General features: G+C 43.0%; 2 protein-coding genes across 4 annotated transcripts in view; both read left to right on the plus strand.

The window, feature by feature from the left end:
* The window catches only part of Pi4k2b (phosphatidylinositol 4-kinase type 2 beta), a 36,461-nt gene extending 32,403 nt beyond the window's left edge, over positions 1 to 4,058 (plus strand). For all 3 annotated transcript variants that reach the window (XM_059275871.1, XM_059275869.1, XM_059275870.1), the window contains one exon: positions 2,102 to 4,058. In XM_059275871.1, coding sequence (XP_059131854.1) covers positions 2,102 to 2,275 — 174 coding nt within the window. In that variant the 3' untranslated portion in view covers positions 2,276 to 4,058. The remainder of the gene's footprint in view (positions 1 to 2,101) is intronic.
* Positions 4,059 to 16,346: 12,288 nt separating this feature from the next.
* Positions 16,347 to 19,362, plus strand: part of Zcchc4 (zinc finger CCHC-type containing 4) — a 47,243-nt gene continuing 44,227 nt past the window's right edge. Inside the window, exons 1-3 of the mRNA XM_059275872.1 lie at positions 16,347 to 16,631; positions 17,473 to 17,591; positions 18,613 to 18,695. Coding sequence (XP_059131855.1) covers positions 16,508 to 16,631; positions 17,473 to 17,591; positions 18,613 to 18,695 — 326 coding nt within the window. The 5' untranslated portion in view covers positions 16,347 to 16,507. The remainder of the gene's footprint in view (positions 16,632 to 17,472; positions 17,592 to 18,612; positions 18,696 to 19,362) is intronic.

Here is a 19,362-nt window from a genome sequence, read left to right on the forward strand (position 1 = left end):
CTCCTTTCATATTGAGGTGGTCTTCCCATGAGCTTGCTCTGGGGACCACCTATCTCCTACCCTGCTTGTATGTGGACTCTGGGAATCCAGACTCTCTGGTTCCCATGTTTTTGTGGCAAGTGCTTTAGCCAGTGAGCCATCTCCCAGACTCGGTTTCCTAGTTTTAATTTGATTTTGAGCTTTCTGATAGCCAAAAAGCATAATGTATCTTGGCCATGGGCCTGGTCATATATATATATATATATATATATATATATATATATATATATATATATATATTTTTTTTTTTTTTTTTTTTTAACTGTCCTGAAAAGGAGTTATCCTAGCTAGGCATGGTAGTACATGCCTTTGATCCCAGCACTGGGGAGGCAGGCAGATCTCTGTGAGTGACCAAGGCCAACCTGGTCAACAGAGTGAGTTTGGTTTTTGTTGTTTTGAAAGTCTTTCTATGTAGCCCTGACTGTCTTCTAACTCTTTTGGTTTTTCGAGACAGGGTTTCTCTGTGTAGCTTTGTGCCTTTCCTGGATCTTACTCTGTAGATCTCACAAAGATCTTGAACTCACAAAGATCCACCTGCCTCTGCCTCCCAAGTGCTGGGACTAAAGGCGTGCGCCACCACCGCCCGCCTTCATTATTTACACCAGACTAGCCTTGAACATATGGGAGATCAACTTGCCTCTGCCTCCATGAACTATTACAATTGTATCTGTAATGCCAGACATGGTCACACACACCTTTAATCCCAGCATTTGGGAGGCAGAGGCAGGTAGATCTCTGAGTTGGAGGCCAGCCTGGTCTACATAGCTGAGTTCCAGGAACAGCCAGGGCTACATAAAGAATGAAAGGAAAAAAAATTATAGCTGGCACAGTGACAAACACCTTTAGTTCTAGCATTTAGAAGGCAGAGGCAGGAGGAGGACTTTCCAAATTGGAAGCCAGCCTGATCTACATAGCAAGTTGTAAGCCAGCCAGAGTGAGACACTATCTCCCCTCCCCAAATATATGAATAAAAACTAGAATTAGCTATTAGCTATGAATTGAGGTTCATAAACTTACTTAAATGCCCCAAAGTAGAGATTCTAAGGTATCTTTGAATGAGCACAGATCATGTGTATGTATCTATAAAAAAAATAAAATAAAATAAAAAACCAAAAAACTCTGTGTGTGTGTGTGTGTGTGTGTGTGTGTGTGTGTGTGTGTGTAACTTTCCCTGGTTTTGTTTTTCCTATTTGAAAGGCTTTTAAAATTTTATTTTCAATGGATGACTTCTTGATTCTTTCATCTACTTTGGGCCTGCTTCATGTTTTCCCTTCTACTGCACAGTTTACCTATTAATGTTTACTGACCCTTGTCCCCTGCTAACATGAAGGCAGAAATTATGGGTGTTTATTTTAGTATTCATGTTTCTAGCATGTGTTGATATTTTATTTGTGCTGAAATGTAATATTTTATTTGTATGTTAATAAATAAAATTTGCCTAGAGATCAGAGGTCATAGCCAACCATAAACTAAAGTTAGGTAGTGGTAGTACACGCCCTTAATCTGATCACATGGCATGCAGAGTCTCTGTGTGTTCAAGTCTTTAATCCCAGTAACAACCATAGAGACCTGGAGGTCTGTATAGACAGGCAGTGATAAGGAAGTGATGTGGCTGGGCTTAGAGCCAATGAGAAGGCAGAACAGCAAGGCAATAAAGGCACAGGTTAGACAGGAAGGGGCTGACGGTTCTCTTGGGAAGCAATGGCGATGTGGTAAGCTAAGGTTAGCTTGGTGGCTATCAATCTTGCTCTGATCTCTACAGCTTGCACCCCTGTATTCGGCTCTGTGTTTCTTATTTAATAAGACTGTCACAGGAAATGGTAGAAAGGCAATCACTTTACATTTAAAACAGTATTTAAGTTCTCTCTCAGTAGAATGTTGTATGAGCTTTTGATTTCCTTAATCTCTGATGTCACTGCTCTCGGACATTGGCACGTTCTGCAGTTGGTAAAGGCTGTTTCTGTTCTAACCTTGTGTATCCATGTGTGTTTGAATATACATACATGTGGTACATATGTATAACACTTACTCCAGATTGAGGAGAGTCTCTCTCTTCCCACAGATCTTAAACCTCACTCAGGCACTGAGAGATGGGAAGAGTCCTGTGCAGCTGGTGCAGATGCCGGGTGTGATCGTGGAGTGCAGTAAAAGCGGCGGCCAAGGGCGGGTTGTACACCTCGGCAGCTCCTACACCCAGACCGTCCACTGCAGGAAGCCGTTCTTTTCTTCCTGGTAGCAGATGTAAGGGGAACAACTGTGTGGTGTTACTCTTCTGATAAAATATTACACTGATGTAAACCTGCTGCTGAGAGCACCAGTTGCCAAAACCTCAAATAATTCAAGTCTTTAAATATAGACGAAATAATACTATATTTTGAATGTAATCAAAAGTTTACGATTTTTTCTCCAAATATTAAATTTCTATTTCAGGGAAGAAGTGATATATCTCCTATACTGTATTTTTATAGAAAATTTGTACTTTATGTTGTTATTACTTTAAAAAGTAATTTTGTGGTTTACACATGCTAGCATGACTATAATTGTTTTCTAGAATTTCAACTAGAAAAGAAAAGTTGACTTTGGATGCTGTAACTTTTTATATACTTTTTAAACATGAGAAGAATCTTCTTGCATTCATTCCAAAAGACCTTTGAGGGTGGCCAAGCCAGAAACTGCTCTTGTAGACTCTTCACAGAGTCACCAGTGAGAAAACAGGGAGACTAAAGCTCCATTTGAAAGCTGCTGGTTTAAAACTGGAAGAAGGGCCCAAATGTGGGCACTACTGGGGACCTGGAAGGTAAATGCTGCCCAAGTGACAGACAGATGACCATTATTTTTGTACTTTGATATCTTTGTTGTTGAGCTCTTCTGTTTTAATGGGGGAGGAAAATCTAAAGACATCTCCCCTCCTTTTTATAAAGAGAAGATAACCGAGAGCTAAATGGAATAATGTGAAATTAAGGTAGAGCTCTAGTATTTTAAAATTACAACATTGCTTTAAAAATCCCCTTATGTTTCTCATATGGGGTCATTTGAAAATTAGTACTTCAAAATCTTAACCATTTAGTACGTCGGTTAGTGTTGAACATCACTGCAAAGTAAACCATAAATACCCTGAAGTGTATACTGAATTTCAGCTGGGGTCAAGGGTCAGAAAGCCTTGGAAACAGTAGACCCACTCTGAATCAGAAGGGAACGTAACTCGGACCATCCACATGGATTTTAAACATTCGTTCTTTGTTGCATGGTGAGCATCTGTGTGCTCTTTGGAATTTGTTTAGTCACCAAGGCATGTAAGTGGGAATGAGCCCAAAGGGGAACTGTGACTGCAGAGAAGAGAACACTGATGTCTTGCTTCAGGCTCAAACCCTTTCATTTGTAAATGTGTTGTCTTAGGATTTTGTAATGAGCTATTCTTGTATGAGAGTGTCTCCAGGTGGTGACATTAGGGTGGGCAGACTCGCAGTCTCCTGTCACATCTGTACCTGAGTCTCAGTGATGTAATGAGTGAGCACACCACTGCCTGGGTGCTCAGTTGGAAACCTGTGTCCTCCTACCTCTTCTGACCTTCCATTAGCTCAGGTTGGAGATAATGGAAACTTGAGTGGAATATCAAATTATACCACCACCTGTTGGCAGATACTAGTCATTAAAATGTGCCTTTCTAAGATGTCTTCTGCAAGAGAGGGCATAGTTGCCTTTGCTGTAGTATGGCTTTCACAAAAAGATTTTTTTTTCAGTATTTTGAGAATTGCTTTATTAATTTTTATAACAAGGAACTTAGTAAATTGCTACTGTTCAATAGTCTAAAATTAAAATAGTTCAAGAATATTTTTAACTGTCTGACCGTGTTAGAATAGTTGAGATATTTAAAGATTACAAGTGAAAGTACTTAGGCTGTGTTTTGTAAACATTCATGAACTTAATTGTTATTTAAATATTGTGGAATTTTTTAATGAGTATATTTATATTGTCAAAAATGATAAGCAAAAGGAATAAAAATCATTGTCTTGAGGCTACATTGCTCCTGTGTATTAAATTTCTAGAATGCTTATAGCTATGTTTATAAACTGGCATATGTATCAGTTACCTTTGTGTTGCTGTGGTCACACACCTGACAAGAAGTAATTGTTTTGACTTACGGTACCCTGCGTCCCCAGTGCTGAAATTAAAGGGTGTGCCGCCACCACCTCCTGTTCCTCTGGAACATTACTCAGTGCTCTTAACCACTGAACCACACTCTCTCCTCTCTCTTTTTAGTTTCATCATGCTGTTTAATCTAGCACATGGTCTAGAAAGGCTTGTAGCAAGAGTACAAATACTTGCCCAGCATGTCTCCTAGAGACTATTTCATCCACTGCTCTGTTTGGCCACTAGCCTCTTGTCTCTTCAGTAATGGTGAAGAAGATTCCTTTTCCTCGGGGAAGAGAAATCCATGGTTTGTGGTCGTTCCACAGTATTCAGTCCATCATTGTGGGGAAGGTATGGAAGCAAGAAAGTGAGGCACCTGGTCACACTGTACCCACAGTAAAGAGGTAGAGACCGGACAGGAAGGGGGCTGAGTTAAAAAAACTCAAGGCCTGTCCAAGTGACCATTCTTGAGACCCACCCCCGGTTGGGGGTAAAGTATTGAAACACATGAGCCCATGGGGGGACACTGTCATTAAATCACAACAGTGCACTTTGTTTCTTTCTTTGGATCTTCTCATGTGGTGCTGAGAGTGGAACCCAGGACCTTTCACATGCTAGACTGGACCACTGAACTACATACTGAGAAGCATTACTTGTCATATTAGTTATAGAGTTTAACCCTTTTTATGCCAAAAGGTAGAGGTAGGGGGGGTATGTGTGTGTGTGTAACTGAAACTTTTAAATTTGAGACATGTTCATGAAAATGATATGATTGATAAGATTCTTTTTAAGTTAGAGAACTGTGCTAGTAAATAAAACGTTACTGAAAAAAGAACGTGCTGTGATGAGGTTACATCTTCAGGGTCTGTAGCAACATGTGACAGACAAGCAGCTTGAAGGTTTTATAGAGCCAGCTGCCGTCCAGATAGGAACAGAGATGCTTAGTACTAGCCTGCCTTTCCATCCTCTTTGCAGTTAGTGTGGGACATGTGGTTTAGTTCTGGCCAGTAAGACGGAGAGCCATCCATAAATTCCAGAGCCAGCAATGAAGCTCCATGATGGAGCTTGCCTTTGTCTCCATTTGGTTATGAACAGGAACTTGGCTAAGTGGGAGTAGCCTGGGCACGGCATTTCTGCTGGAGGAAGGCCACTCAGAAAGTTGATTGGTGGCATGGGACTGTCACCAGGGTAAACAGGAAAGACTGGTCACTGAAATTCCAAATTTAATCATCACTGTAATATAGACTGTCTTGTCCTGAGCATTATCATGTAAAAAAAAGATGATACATCACTTTAAAGTTTAGAAAATGCCCAGAGAGGCAAGATGGAAGCAGCAGTGGTGGCTTTTTAATCTCTCTGAGTCGTCACGTAGCAACCAGGAAAGCAAACCTGTGCTAGAGTATCCCTGAGTCCTGGCATGGGAGTAGTTTCTGTTCAGTCCATCAGCAAGATCACGTGGAAACGGCTGTGGGGAAGCAGCAGAGAGAAGGTAACAGAAACTTGATGATGGGGGAAGTTCAGTAACCAGTTAGTCAGGAAAGGCTCGCCTGGCCTTCAGTCTTGGCAGTTAGCAGAGGGAGCTGCGGAACAATGGTGCTGGGATGGCTGGGTGACTGCGAGGGATTGCACTGGACAGAACCATCTCAGCAGGCAAGGCCTGGCAGGTAGAGAAAAGGATCTGGTACTGATGAGAGAGGTTGCCGAATGAGCCCAAATTCACATTGACAAAGGAGGCATCGCGGTGAGCAGAAGAGAGAGCCTGAAACTCTGAAGCTAAGGCACAGTCCTGGCCCACACTCACCCACCCCCCACCCCGTGCCCAGGAAAGGAAGCTTGAAAAAAAAGAAAGGAAAACTGACCGCAGTTATACATGACTACAACTTCCAACATGGTCTCAAAAGCACAAGGTAACAGTCTTAAAACAATGAGAACATCACAGAAACTGACCAGTGAAGCAGAGCAAACAGTAATCTGGTTTTTGTTTGCTGTTGTTGTTTTTTTGTTTTGTTTTGTTTTTGTTTGTTTGTTTTTTGAGACAGGGTTTCTCTGTGTAGTTTAGGTACCTGTCCTGGATCTCGCTCTGTAGACCAGGCTGGCCTAGAACTCACAGAGGTCCGCCTGGCTCTGCCTCCCAAGTGCTGGGATCAAAGGTGTGTGCCACCACCACCGCCCAGCCAGTAATCTGGTTTTTTAGGAGTGTGTTGCCATGCTGCCCAGGTTTGTCTCTGCCTTGGGCGCTCAGTGATCTGGTGAGTCTCCCCAGTAGCTAGGTCCACAGGTGGACACACCACCACGCCTAGTTTAATCTAACATTTAAAAACATGCTGAAGGAGGAGTTTTTAAGAAGCAAAGACAGAACAACATCACATTAAAATCAGATCTAAAGGAAGTGGGTAAGCCATAGAGGCAAGCTGACAGAATTCAGAGGAAACACTGCAGATAAAAACGTGTCTCCGAAATGAAATAGAACAAAAACAGATGACACAGAAGACCAGAGCAGAAACATGACAGTAAGTGTTGGAGAGCCTGACCCACAGAGAAGGACATCAAGTACCAAGGAAAAGGTGTAAAGATAAGAAACACGACAACTTGAAGATGACTTCATTATGTAGAAAAATGCAAAATCTACATAGTTAACTAGTAGGATTAAAAATGAGTTTTAAATTAAGTAGTTTTGAAGATCAATTAGAAAAAAAATTAACTGGGCGGGGGTGGTACACACCCTTAATTCCAGCAATCAGGAGGTAGAGGCAAGCAGATCTCTTGAGTTCAAGACCAGCCTGGTCTACAGAGTGAGTTCCAGGACAGCGAGGCCTATTAAACTGTTAAACAGAGAAACTCTGTCTTGAAAAACAACAAAACAAAACAAAAAGAAAAATTCTAATAGCACTACTTGTCAATAGCATCAAAACACATTAAATCTTGGGTCCAAACTGAAGATACATTGGATTTCCACACTGGGCTATGAAAGAGCTGAAAATAAGGATTTAGGGGTTGATTGTAGCTCAGTGCTAGAGCTTTGCCTTACATGATCAAGGCTCTAGATTCAGTTCCTAGTATCACACAAAATAAGATGTATTCACATGAACAGAGGGCTTATACTTGAAAATATTAAAGGCAACTTCTCAAATTTATCGACTGAACACAAAATACTGAGAAATTTTGGTTAACATTGAACAGGAAGTTCTGAAGTACATATGAAAATGTTTTGGCCAAAATAACTAGAAAAGAACGGTTGGAGGAATTATTTTATTGGATCTCAAAACTAAAAGCTGTTACCAGGCAGTGTGGTACCGATAGACAGATTGTTATTCTCGGAGAATTCAAAAGGAAACCCTAGCCATGTGGTAAACTGATTGTTAACAAAGATACTGAAGTATCTCAGAGGGAAAGAGCCTTTTCAATAAAGGATACATACAGTAGTAGCCAGATAACAGACAGGCACACACATCAGCATCCAGATGCCCTTCGCCTCCTGTATAGACCCACAAGAGTTTGTAAATGCACAGAGAAACATTCCAGCAATCCCAGTCTTGCAAAGCCAAAGGCAGGGGGATCACAAGTTCAAAGTGGCCAGTTTGGGCTTTGTACTGGGACTTCCTCACCACCAATAAGAGAACTGGAAGTTCTAGAAGCAAATAGGTGGTCTTGTTGACCATCTTAGGGTTTCTATTGCAGTGATAAAACACCATGACCAAACACAGCTTAGGGAGGGAAGGGCTTACTTCATTTCACATTCCAGTCCATCACTGAAGGCAGTCAGGGCAGGAATGCATCTTGTGATTAAGATTTTGGTTATTGCATAAAAGGAATTAGGTGTACAAGTAGATTCCTTGGAGTAAGTAGATTCCTTGGAGTGTAGTGACAAAACATAAAGCTATTGTAAACTTATTCTCTTAACCCAACAACGCAGTTAACCTGGGATTTTGAAAAGAAAAGGCCCCTGATGATCCAGAAGTGATTCCTTGAGGGAAGATGTGATGTCTCAAAAGATTCCTGGTGCCTGGGTCTGGTCTATTTAAAAAAAAAAAAAAAAAAGTAGTCCAGCAGTTGAGGTGGCTGGGGCTCCTGGGATTCCTCTTGCTGGTCTTTGAGATCTGAACATCGAGAGCACATGATTTCAATAAGTAGCAGCTAATCCCTGTAAGCGAAGAGATGTTTCTTTTCGCTTTGACTCCTGCAAGCAGGAGTCTCACTTGAAGGCTTCAGAAGCTCCAGACAGTAGTAGCAAAGAACTGGCAGCCTCCCCAGCCTCAGGGGTGAGAGGGTTATGTAAACATACACGGAACAGGGCCTAGGAAACTGGTCTAACCAGATGGTAGGTGCCTGATGCCACTGGGGTGGATAACACTGCCTTTCATCTCAGTGTGGTTTGGGGAACATTCTGTAGTAGTGGAGATGGGGAAGCGCTTTGAAACCACATGCTGTTTCAGGCCAGAGTGGCAACTGCCTCGCTTGGTTACTAAACAGTTTAGCATCTGGCCGCCCTTGCTCTCTGCTACCTTTGAGGAGATGGGAGTGCATACTGCCCCAGATCTCTAACTTAAAATGCCATTATCTTCCTGGGACGGCTTCTGCTTCGCTTGTGCGCACAGCAGGTATTACGACCCCAATGTCAAATCTCAAAGGCCTACAGCGGCAGGCTGAGCTGTCAGCTTTGGTGCCGGAATTTGGTGTAAGCCCTGGAGGACTGCCAAGGAAAAGGCCTCTGACTGAGCAATGAAGCTAAAAAGACTGCAGTGGAAACTATGCACAGTGAGGTCGGGGAGTTTGGGTTTACAGTGCATGTGTTGGCGTGTGGATTGTCAATGTACATGGACGGGGGACAATGCACTTTGACTTACCTGTTCTGAGTGCTGCCTGGTATCGATCTTTTATTTTCCCAGGTGCTGTGCTCAAGTTTTCCAGGTTGCACGGGACACTACCTATTGATCCTTCTTCCCTGCTGTGTCCCCGTCAGCTGAACATTATGGCAGAGTTGAAAGCCTCGATACTTCTCAGTTTCTGTTGCTTTCTGCCAGTAGCAGACACAGCAGAAGAAAGATGAGGACCAAAGGGGAGAGGAGGTGGGAATCTTCACCCTCCAGCCTCAGCAGACCACTTTGGAGAGTATACACATTTTAGCAATACTCGTTTGTGTGCCTGTGTGTCCTCATACTTTTTTTTTTTAACCCAATGCTTCCGCCCTGGTGGCTTGTCATGGTTTCCTGAGCCCTATGGAAGACCTTATATCTTGTAGGATTGCCCTTGCCATAAATTCTTCTCTTTTGTTTTGTCATGGGGGTTTGGGGGAGGCAGCCAGAGAAGACCTCTCAGACACAATTTATTGTCAATTGAAAGTCTTTATTCCAGCTGGCTGGGATTACACTCAAGTAATTCAGGACCCAAGTGTAGCACTGGGTGTTTAGGTAAGGGGCTTTTAAAGGCAAAACCTCATCTTGTTATTTTGAGTAGCCGTTGCAGAGGCAGGTTTTGCACAAGCAAGCAGTTTAACAGAAGCTATGATATACAGTTAGCTGGAGAGGAAGGTTTTGCATAAGCAGGCAGTTAAACAGAAGCCAGGATAAAGTTAGCTGGGGCATCTTGACCTCTGCTTCCTAGAAAGGAGTTGGGTAATTTTCCAAGGGGCTTTCCATCAAGGAAGTCAAATTCTAGTCAAACCTAAAATGGTCTCAGCAAGAATACAAGATGGAGTGTTTCACAAATCCTAAATGGTCTTATAATAAAATCCTGGAGCCAGATATCAGGGTGAAAGCTGAAAGATCAGAGAAGCAGAGCAAGCCACAGCCACCACCTCTTACCTCACCAACTCCTTAACCTGAATGAACAAGTTCCTGTCTCCTCCCGCCTTATATTCCTTTCTCTGCCCAGCCATATCACTTCCTGTTTCAACCTTCCTAGTGCTAAGATTAAAGGCATGTGCCACCACTGCCTGGTTCTGTTTCTCTTTTAGACTGGATTAATCCCATGTAGCCCAATGTGGCCTTGAACTTACAGAAATCCAGATGGATCTCTACCTCCTGAGTGCTAGGATTAAAGGTGTGTGCCACCACTGCCTGACCTCTGTGGCTAACTGTGGCTGTCTCTGTTCTCTGGTCTTCAGGCAAGTTTTATTTCTTAAATTACAAACAATATTACCACAATGGAGGAATCTCTGCATTGTCTTAGCCTGTTACAGTTTCCAGAAACTGTTGTCTCCCTTGGCTCTATGTGATGGCTAATTTGTGTTTTAAATTTAAATTACTGTGCTTAAGAGATCTATAAAACAAAAATGCCCCACTTGCCTAAGGACAGATAACTTCCTGGAAAGCTGGGTGCTGTTCATTTAAGATAACAAGTCCAGTGTTTTCACTTCTGTAAGGAAGCATGGTTGTACCAATCTCACAGGATGTGTGCTTGATCACACATAGGTAGGAGGTACATAGGAAGTATGTCAGGATGTGGGCTTGCCCCTGATTAAATGAAAGTTCAAAGGATGTAGCTTTGTGCTAGGGGATGTCGTTCTGTGCACTATGAATATATGTTGTTCCCATTGGTTAATAAATAAGCTGCTTTGGCCTATGGCAAGACAGCTTAGAAGCAGGTGGTAAATCCAAGCAGATAGACAGAGAGAAGAAAGGAGAGGAGAGAGAGATGCCAGCCACTACTGAAGGAGCAGCAAGATGCCAGCAGACTGGTAATGCTACGGCCACATGGCAACTTATAGATTAATAGAAATGGGTTAAATTATAAGAGCTAACTAGCAAGAAGCCTGCCATAGGCCATACAGTTTGTAAATAATATTAAGCCTCTGTGTGTTTACTTGGAACCAAGTGGTTGTGGGACATGAGTGAGAGAGATACATCTCGACTGTGGGCTGGGCAGGACACAGGAAATCTTCAACTACAGCCTTGTGGGTTTTTCTTTTCTTCTTTCCTTCTTTTCTTCTTTCCTTCTTTCTCTTTTCCTCTCTCTCTCTCTCTCCCCTTTCCTCTCTCCCTCCTTCCTTCCCTTTTCTTTCTTTCTTTCTTTTTTTTTTTTTTTGGATTTTTTTTCTTGACAGGGTTTTTATGTGTAGCCCTGGCTGTCCTGGAACTCACTGTGTAGACCAGGCTGGCCTCAAACTCAGAGATCCACCTGCCTCTGCCTCTTGAGTGGTGGGTGCCACCACCACCTGACTCAGGTTTTGTTTGTATAAGCTCTTGACTAATGTAATTTGGTACTATACTCTGGGACTCCTGATTATGGACCTGGCCAGTATCCATGGTCCTGGCCCATATTTAATAAAGCTTGCTTCATACTTGGCTCAAAAATAGTGGTAGTGGTCTTATTGTCGCCCAGTGGGATTAACATCTGTAGAATGGGAAGGAAATGGCACTGGTCAATCAGGCTTCTTGGTGATTTAGCTTAACTTTACCCACAATTTAGAAAACAGCCCCTCTATGAAACCTCCCTCGCCAGGCGGTGGTGGCACACACCTTTAATCCCAGCACTTGGGAGGTAGAGGCAGACGAATCTCTGTGAGTTCGAGGCCAGCCTGGCCTACAGAGTGAGCTCCAGGAAAGGCACAAAACTACACAGAGAAACCTTGTCTCGAAAAAACAAAAACAAAACAAAACAAAAAGATGCCGATTCATGAAACCTCTCAATACCCCACTTGAGTGTGTCTTCTGATTCTGGCTAGGATCCTACGTGCCACAGAGGTGAGGTCATTTGATTCTTACTTTTCTCAAAGAGCTATGTGTTGTTATCCCACATACACCCAGAAAAGTTCAGAAGAGCTAGAATACTTGCCTAGAGTTTATATAATTTATAATTTATATGTGGGAGAGCAGGATGCAGATTGAGGTCCCTCTGACTCAGCCCCACCATTTCTCCTGCCTGAATTACCCTGGATTGGCTCTCAGGTTCCTTGCCCTGGGGTTACCTTTTCATAAGACAGTGCTTTGCAAACCTGCTTGACTCCTTTGAAATGAAATCCATAGTTACTGTAGAACAGTATATTTGAAACAATTTTCTCTTTTCTCTCTTTTCTCTTCCTCCTCCTCCTTTTAAGCATGGTCTTATGTAGCCTAGGTTGGCTTTGAATTCAATATGTAGCAGAGGATGGCCATAACTCTTGATTCTCCTACCTCTTCCTCCAAAATGCTAGAGTTACATGCTTATGCTGCCATGCCCAGGCTTTTTTGTGTGGGGAGGGTTGAGCTTAGGACTTTGTGCATGTCAGGCAAGCATTCTACCAACTGAGCTGCAGTCTCAGCTTCTTAACACCTAATTTCAGGTAATAATTCAGTGAATGGAAAGACAGCTACTTCTAATACAAGCCCAAGATTCTCTCACTGTCACCCTCATTCTGGGGGTGTCTGGGCCCAGGCGCCTTTTGAAATGCTGAGTCTAGTTAGTTTCTGCTAATATCAGCCACATATTCCTTCAAGGGCTATCTGGGAAGGGAAGGGTTAACTCAGAATAAACAAAGCATTAACTGTGTGCATGTTATGCTAGTGATAAATAACACGCTTTACTGATTTCATTTTACAATATGGAGTACAAGTGTCTCTATGATATACAATATGAAAGCATCCTTATCTGTCTCTTCTGCCCCCTATCAGTTCCCTGACTCAAAACAGAGGATTCCAAGTTCAAACTACCTCTGTCTCTACATGGCCTTTATCTCTATAATCTCCATGTTACCCTCCAATGTCCTCATCTAGGTGTACTGTCTTAGGTATTTTTCTATTGCTGTAACACAGTACGATGATCACGACAACTTCCAAAAGAAAGCATTTAATTTGGGGCTCACAGTTCCCAAGGGTAGTAGAGTCCATCCATAACCATCATGGCAGGAAGCACGGTAGCAGGCCAACAGGTATGGGGCCGAAGCAGTGTACAGAGTTTATGTCTGATTCACAAGCACGAGACAGACCCTGGGAATGGTGTGGGCTTCTCTTTGTTTGGTTTTGTTTTTTGAGACAGAGTTTCTCTACCTGGAACTCACTCTGAGGACCAGGCTGGCCTCAAACTCATAGAGATGTCTGCCTGCCCCTGCCTCCTGAGTGCTGGGATTAAAGGTGTGTGCCACCATGCCTAGCTTTGGTATGGGATCATCTCCAAGGCCACACCTAATCTTTCCTAAATAGTTCCACAACCGAGGACCAAGTATTCAATATATAGGCCTATGGGAGCTGTTCTTATTCAAACTACCACACATACTCTTAGAATCATCGGGTTTAGGGCTGCTCTAACCTACCACCATATTCTCAGCTTGATGAACAACCTGGTATTTCTGACAAGCCTAACTGGCAGGAAGGTAATGTGAGTTCCAGGTGGACAGGAATCTTGGAGAACACCTTCGGCCCACCATTTGTACAGCTCTCTTCTGTAGCAGATTGCTTTATCTCAAGGTTTCCATTTTACATTTCTAGAGGGCACAGCCACTTTCATGTATGAGTCCTGTTTCTTCCACCCCTTCTCTCTAGCTTTTTTGCCAGAAAGGCTTTGCAAGCAGGAAAAAGGGGCTGGGCTGCTCTTCCAGATTTGATGAAAGGCCTTTTGCAAACTTCCAGGTGTACAGGGTTGTCTTTGTTTTGCTGTGTGGGAGACAGGGTCTCCTGTATACAAGGCAATCACTCTGCCACTGAACCAGACTCACGTTCAGGGCTGTTCTGGCTTCCTAGAGACCCACTCCATGGGACTTTTGCCTAGCACATCAGCCATGCTAGGTAAAGGCCAGATGTGGTGGCACGTGCCTATAATCCCAGTGCTTTAGAGCCTGAGGCAAGAAGATGAACATAGGTTTGAGGCCAGGCTGTTGCGATGCTGAATTCCAGGTCAGCCAGTGATACACAGTGAGACCTGGTCTCTAAATACAAAAACAATCAAAATACAACAACAACAAAAAAGCTCAGTGAGTCTCAGTAGCTCACAAGAGGGTGGTGGTTCCAGGGTGTGTAGCTCTTCAGTGTTGTCACTGCTTTTCAAAGGTTTCAGAAGTCCCCCATAGTCCCTTTACATCCCATGCCTTCCCAGCCAAGTTTCCATGGTTGGAGCTTTTCAGGACTGGCAAGGGAAATCAGAGAGAAGACTTCTTGGGGCCTTCAAGATCAGCTCATCAGGGTTAAGTTCTGAGATTGGGGCAGTAAAGCAAAGACTGCTGAGGAAACCACATTCTACCAAGAACCTAGAAGACTTGGGGGAGCCTAAGAGGAAGAGAGCTACCTGTGGCAAAGAGTGCAGCCAAGGTTTGGAACTTGACTGGAAAAGGATGCCACAGTAGTGGCTACACACCTTCATCATGATGATTACAGTGTCAGTCATGATTGGTTGGAGTGACGGCTTCTTCAGCAGGCTTTAGGGGACTACCAGAAGACAGAAACAATGGTAAGACATCCTCTATAAAATGATCTGGCTTCATTCATAGCCTTTGAAGGAGATTTGGGGGTTGGAGTTCTCGAAGGACAATGGGATACACTTCCTGGTGCTTGTAGGCGTTCACTGCTCTGTCCAGAGCCTTTGTGGGAAAAGTTTCTGAATTCATTGGGTCTTAGCCTTAGGTTTAAGCTCTGAATGATGAGACATGTGGCCAGAGTCCATTTCAAGTGCTCAGGTCTCTTTTCAGTTTCCATTAGAATCCTCCCAAGGCTCTCAGTGTATCTCTGCACCCAGTATGAACTAAAGACACTATTAGGCAATAAAAACAATCATAACTTACTAATGACTATCATAACCCTCTTGGCCAGTGCTTATATAGTCTATTAATCACAGCTAACTCCTCATAACGACACTGCAGTCATTGATCGGATATACACACAACAGTGCTCTAGAAAATTAGGACCGTGGTGATAGTGTAGTCTTCTCAGTTGTGTTGAGTCTACTCTAATGTTTATGTAACAAAATCCCCTAGTGGCACAGTTCCTAGAATACATGCCTGCCTGTTGTGAACTGGTAACTGTGTGCCTAAATATAAGGCATGGTTTTTTTTTCCCTCACCAAAGTTCTTCATCAAAAGAGAAAATTGCATTACTTTTGAAGCCTACATTATCTTTTTAATTATGTGGTAGCTTCTCATGTACCTTATTCAGATCAACTTTTGCTGATCTTTGTATGTGTGTACTTTGTGCTGTGTTAGGGATACTACAAAATGACACATTTGACAATTTTATTAATAATCAGACGTGTGTATGTGTGAGTCTTGGTGACTACTACCACCATGCTTGGAATTGTATAGACTAATCCCCCCCCCCCGTTACTTTCTTTCAAAATTATTTTACCCATTTCTTTGCCTTTTCCTATAAATTTCAGAATAATGCTTTGAAGTTGCACTAAATCGGTCTGCATTAGACCTGGGAGGAGCTGGCATCTTTACTGTGTTACGTCTCCCATGTAACGAGCAGGCTATGCTTCCACATTTATTTAGATCTTTCTCAATTTTTTTCAGCAACATTTTCTAGTTTTTTGCTCAGAGACCTGTGCATGTTAGACTTATACATGCTCCATTTATTTGGGAATTCTAAGTAGTATTCTAAATTATATGTTTAGATGATCATTTTGTATGTTAGTCTCATATCTTGCAATTTTGCCAAATGCAAATTAAACTAGAAGTTATAAAAACTGTAGATTATTTGTTATTTTCGTAGAAAATTGTCACTGGCAAATGGGGACAGTCTTTTCCTGATGTACAAATATCAGTGGGAATCCAATAATCAAGTACAACAGTAGGTGAGCTCCAGGCATGGTGATGCCTGCTGGTAATCCCAGTATTTGGGAGGAGGAGACAGACAGGAGTTCAAGGTCATACTCTGCTACTAGGGAGTTGGAGGCTGGGCCTGGGCTACAGGAGACCTTGACACAAAACAAAACAAAACAAAACAAAACAAAACAAAACAAAACAAGAGTCTAGACTGTAAAAGCCAACAGGGCTGCTGAGCTGTTAGCTAGTTCAGCTATTGTTTTAGCCGGGCAGTGGTGGCCCATGCTTTAGTCCCAGCACTTGGGAGGTAGAAGCACGTGGATCTCTGTGAGTTCGAGGCCAGCCTGGTCTACAAAGTGAGTTCTGGGACAGCGAGAGCTGTTACACAGAGAAACCCTAACTCGAAAAAAAACAACCAACCAACCAACCAACCAACCAACCAACCAACCAACCAACCAACCAACCAGATTCATCTCTTCTGGTTATAGGTTAGCACAGGTCTATCAGCATCATTCCCGCCTCCAACCCCCGCCCCCCAAGTCTCTCCAGCTCTGCGTCGGACGGCTTGGCTCCTCCAGGACACGCGGGGCGCTGTGGTTCCCTTGAGCCGGGGCGGCGCTCCTTCTCCGCCTCCTCGGTTGGGACTGAGGCTTTCGGGACGGCGGCGGGAAGATGGCGGCGCCCACGGACTCTGTTGAGTCCCTGGAGGGTGAAGGCAGCGCGGGGCGCAGGGCGTCCGGGGTGGAGTTGTCGGTCCCCTCGGACCCCGCGGCTCCCGCCCCGCTGTGCCCACACGGTGGGTCGGCGTCTGGGCTCAGCCTGGCCGGCTGGCGCCAATGGCGAGGGTTGGGCTGGATCCTCTGTGGGCTTTCAGGACTTGTCTCTGGAAGGGAAGGCTTGTCTCTGTCCCTCTTCCTTGTGCGATGCTTGAGTACCATCTGGCTTCAGAAAGTGTTTTCCAGTGTGTTTAAGAAACCCCTGGAGACGTCCTGACTGTTGGAGCTTTGGCTCCAGAGCTGTTAACACCTCTCCTTTGGGGGGCTGGGTAGGGAGTAAGCCGAAGGGAGAATGCACCGGACTGAAAGATTCCCCTTGACAAGTTCTTAGGGGAATTTCATTTGTTGATTTGCTGGGTTTTTTGTTTGTTTGTTTATTTTTAAGTTAGAATGAGAAAAGAAAGTTAAATCAACTTTACCTCTTGGAGATCTTAAGAGGCATTGCCCAACTGTAAAGCCCAGGTTTTCACTGAAAAGACACCTTCTCCTCGCCCCCGCCCCCCACCCCCGGCCCGGTGTCGTCCTCCTCCCCTCCCTCCCCCAGTAATGGCAAACCACGCAGTTCTCTGGGCTTCTTCTCCCTTTGTTTTATCCAGGTCTGTTTCCTTAAAAGCCTACTTTCATTATGGACCCAAGCTAGTGTCTTTAATAACGTAGACAGCAAGCATTTTCTTTCTGGAGAGAGCAGTTTTTAAAATTATTTCTAATATTCTAATGCATCAGTGCAACTGAAGAAAATAAAGTTTATCACAGAATAGTGCATTGAATTATAAAGTATGCATAATGCCTGAATATGTTTCTATGCAAAATGACTACTGCTTGACACATTTTTTTTTTTTCCTCTATCTATGCTGGAACTAGGGCCCACTCTTCTGTTTGTAAAAGTGAGCCAAGGGAAGGAAGAAACACGGAAGTTTTATGCCTGCTCAGCCTGTAGAGATAGAAAAGACTGTAATTTTTTTCAATGGGAAGATGAAAAGGTATGATAACATTTTTGGCCAGTTTTATTGAGAATGAACCAATAAACATGCAGTTTAAACATTGTATAAAATGATATCTTTTCTTTATTTTAGTACACTGGTATTTAAAATTTACTTTTAGTTGTATGTGTGTGTTTGTGTGCCTTTTTATGGGTATGTTCAAATGTGTACAAGTGCCTGTGAATATCAGAAGAGGTCTTGGGATCCTCTAGAACTGGAGTTACAGGCAGTTGTGAACCTCCTGATGTGGGTGTTTTGAATAGACTTGGGTCTTAGGGTAGTATTTGATCTCAACTGCTGAGCCATCTCTCCAGCCCCAAGATAAATACCTTTTAAGAGGGATGAAAATCCCATGCTTTGGATTTTTCCCCCCCTGGGGAATGGAGTTATTACTTGACTCTAAACTTTGATATTGTTGTGTTACTGTCTCAAAAGAAAATTAGTTTGAGTAGTCAACCTCTGTGTTTTAACTTCAATTTTATTATTTATTTAACTTAATTTAATTTTGGTTTTTGGAGACGAGGTTTCTTTGTTTAGCCCTGGCTGTCCTGGGACACACTCTATAGACCAGGATGGCCTCAGAACTCACAGAAATCCACCTGCCTCTGGCGCCGGAGTGCTGGGATTAAAGGTGTGTGCCACCACTGACCAGCAACTTATTAATTCTTTTTGGTTTGGTTTTTTTTTTTTTTTTTTGGTGTCTCACTATGTATCATTGGCTGTCCTGGAACTCACTCTGTAGACCAGGCTGGCCTCGAACTCACAGAGATCTGCCTGCCTCTGCCTCCCAAGTGCTGGGATAAAAGGCATGCACCACTACTCCCAGCAACTTTTACTTTTCTAACAAGAATATTATAAAAACAGCAATCATTTATTTCTCAAGAGCTCTGGGGACTGGGAAGTCCAAGATACAAAGGGGGTGGTGGTGTGTTCCACCCTCCTGATAGTAAATAAATAAATAAATAAATAAATAAATAAATAAATAAATAACTGACTGAATGAGGTTTACTCTGTCTTTTAGTTGTCGGAAGCTAGACTTGCTGCCCGAGAAGCTCATAACCAAAGATGGCAGCCCCCTCTATCCCGCGCACAGTGCATAGAAAGGTACTGGTGTGATGTTTTTTCTTTAGAATTTTGGCAGTAATGTTACCTTTTTTTTTTTTCTGTTCCTTTAAGCTTACTTTCATTTGTTTATTTTTAACACAAGGGTTTCCATTTGAATCATTTGTATGTGTACAACTCACTGGCTTTGATTACATTCATGATGTGTGCAACCATTGCTGCTGGGTCCTAAATGTTTTTATCCCGGCAAACAGAAATTCTGTCACCGTAAAGTACTAACTCCTCATTCCACCTCCCCCAAACCTTGGTGACCTCTTATCTACCTTGTGTTGCTATGAATTTGATTATTCTGGGTACATATGAATGGAAATAATATACTATTTGTTCTTGATATCTATGATTTTTACAGTTAGCATGTTTCCCAGGCACATCCCCATTACAGCAGATGACAGAGCTTTGTTTTTTTAACTAATATTTCATTGTATGTAGGAACCATGTTCTGAAATCCATCTCTCTGTTGATGGACATTGGGTTTGCTTGTACCTCTTGACTATTGTGAATAATGCCACAGTGAATACAGACATACAAAATACATGTTTTCACATCTTTCCAGTAGACACAGAGGAGGCTTTGCTTGGTCATATAGTTCTTTAGGAGGAGCTACCCAACTTTTCTACGGTGGTTGAAAACAATTTAATGTCCCTGTCAG

This window comes from Peromyscus eremicus, chromosome 10 (genome assembly GCF_949786415.1).
Source record: "Peromyscus eremicus chromosome 10, PerEre_H2_v1, whole genome shotgun sequence".
In the NCBI taxonomy this organism is placed as follows: Eukaryota; Metazoa; Chordata; class Mammalia; order Rodentia; family Cricetidae; genus Peromyscus; species Peromyscus eremicus.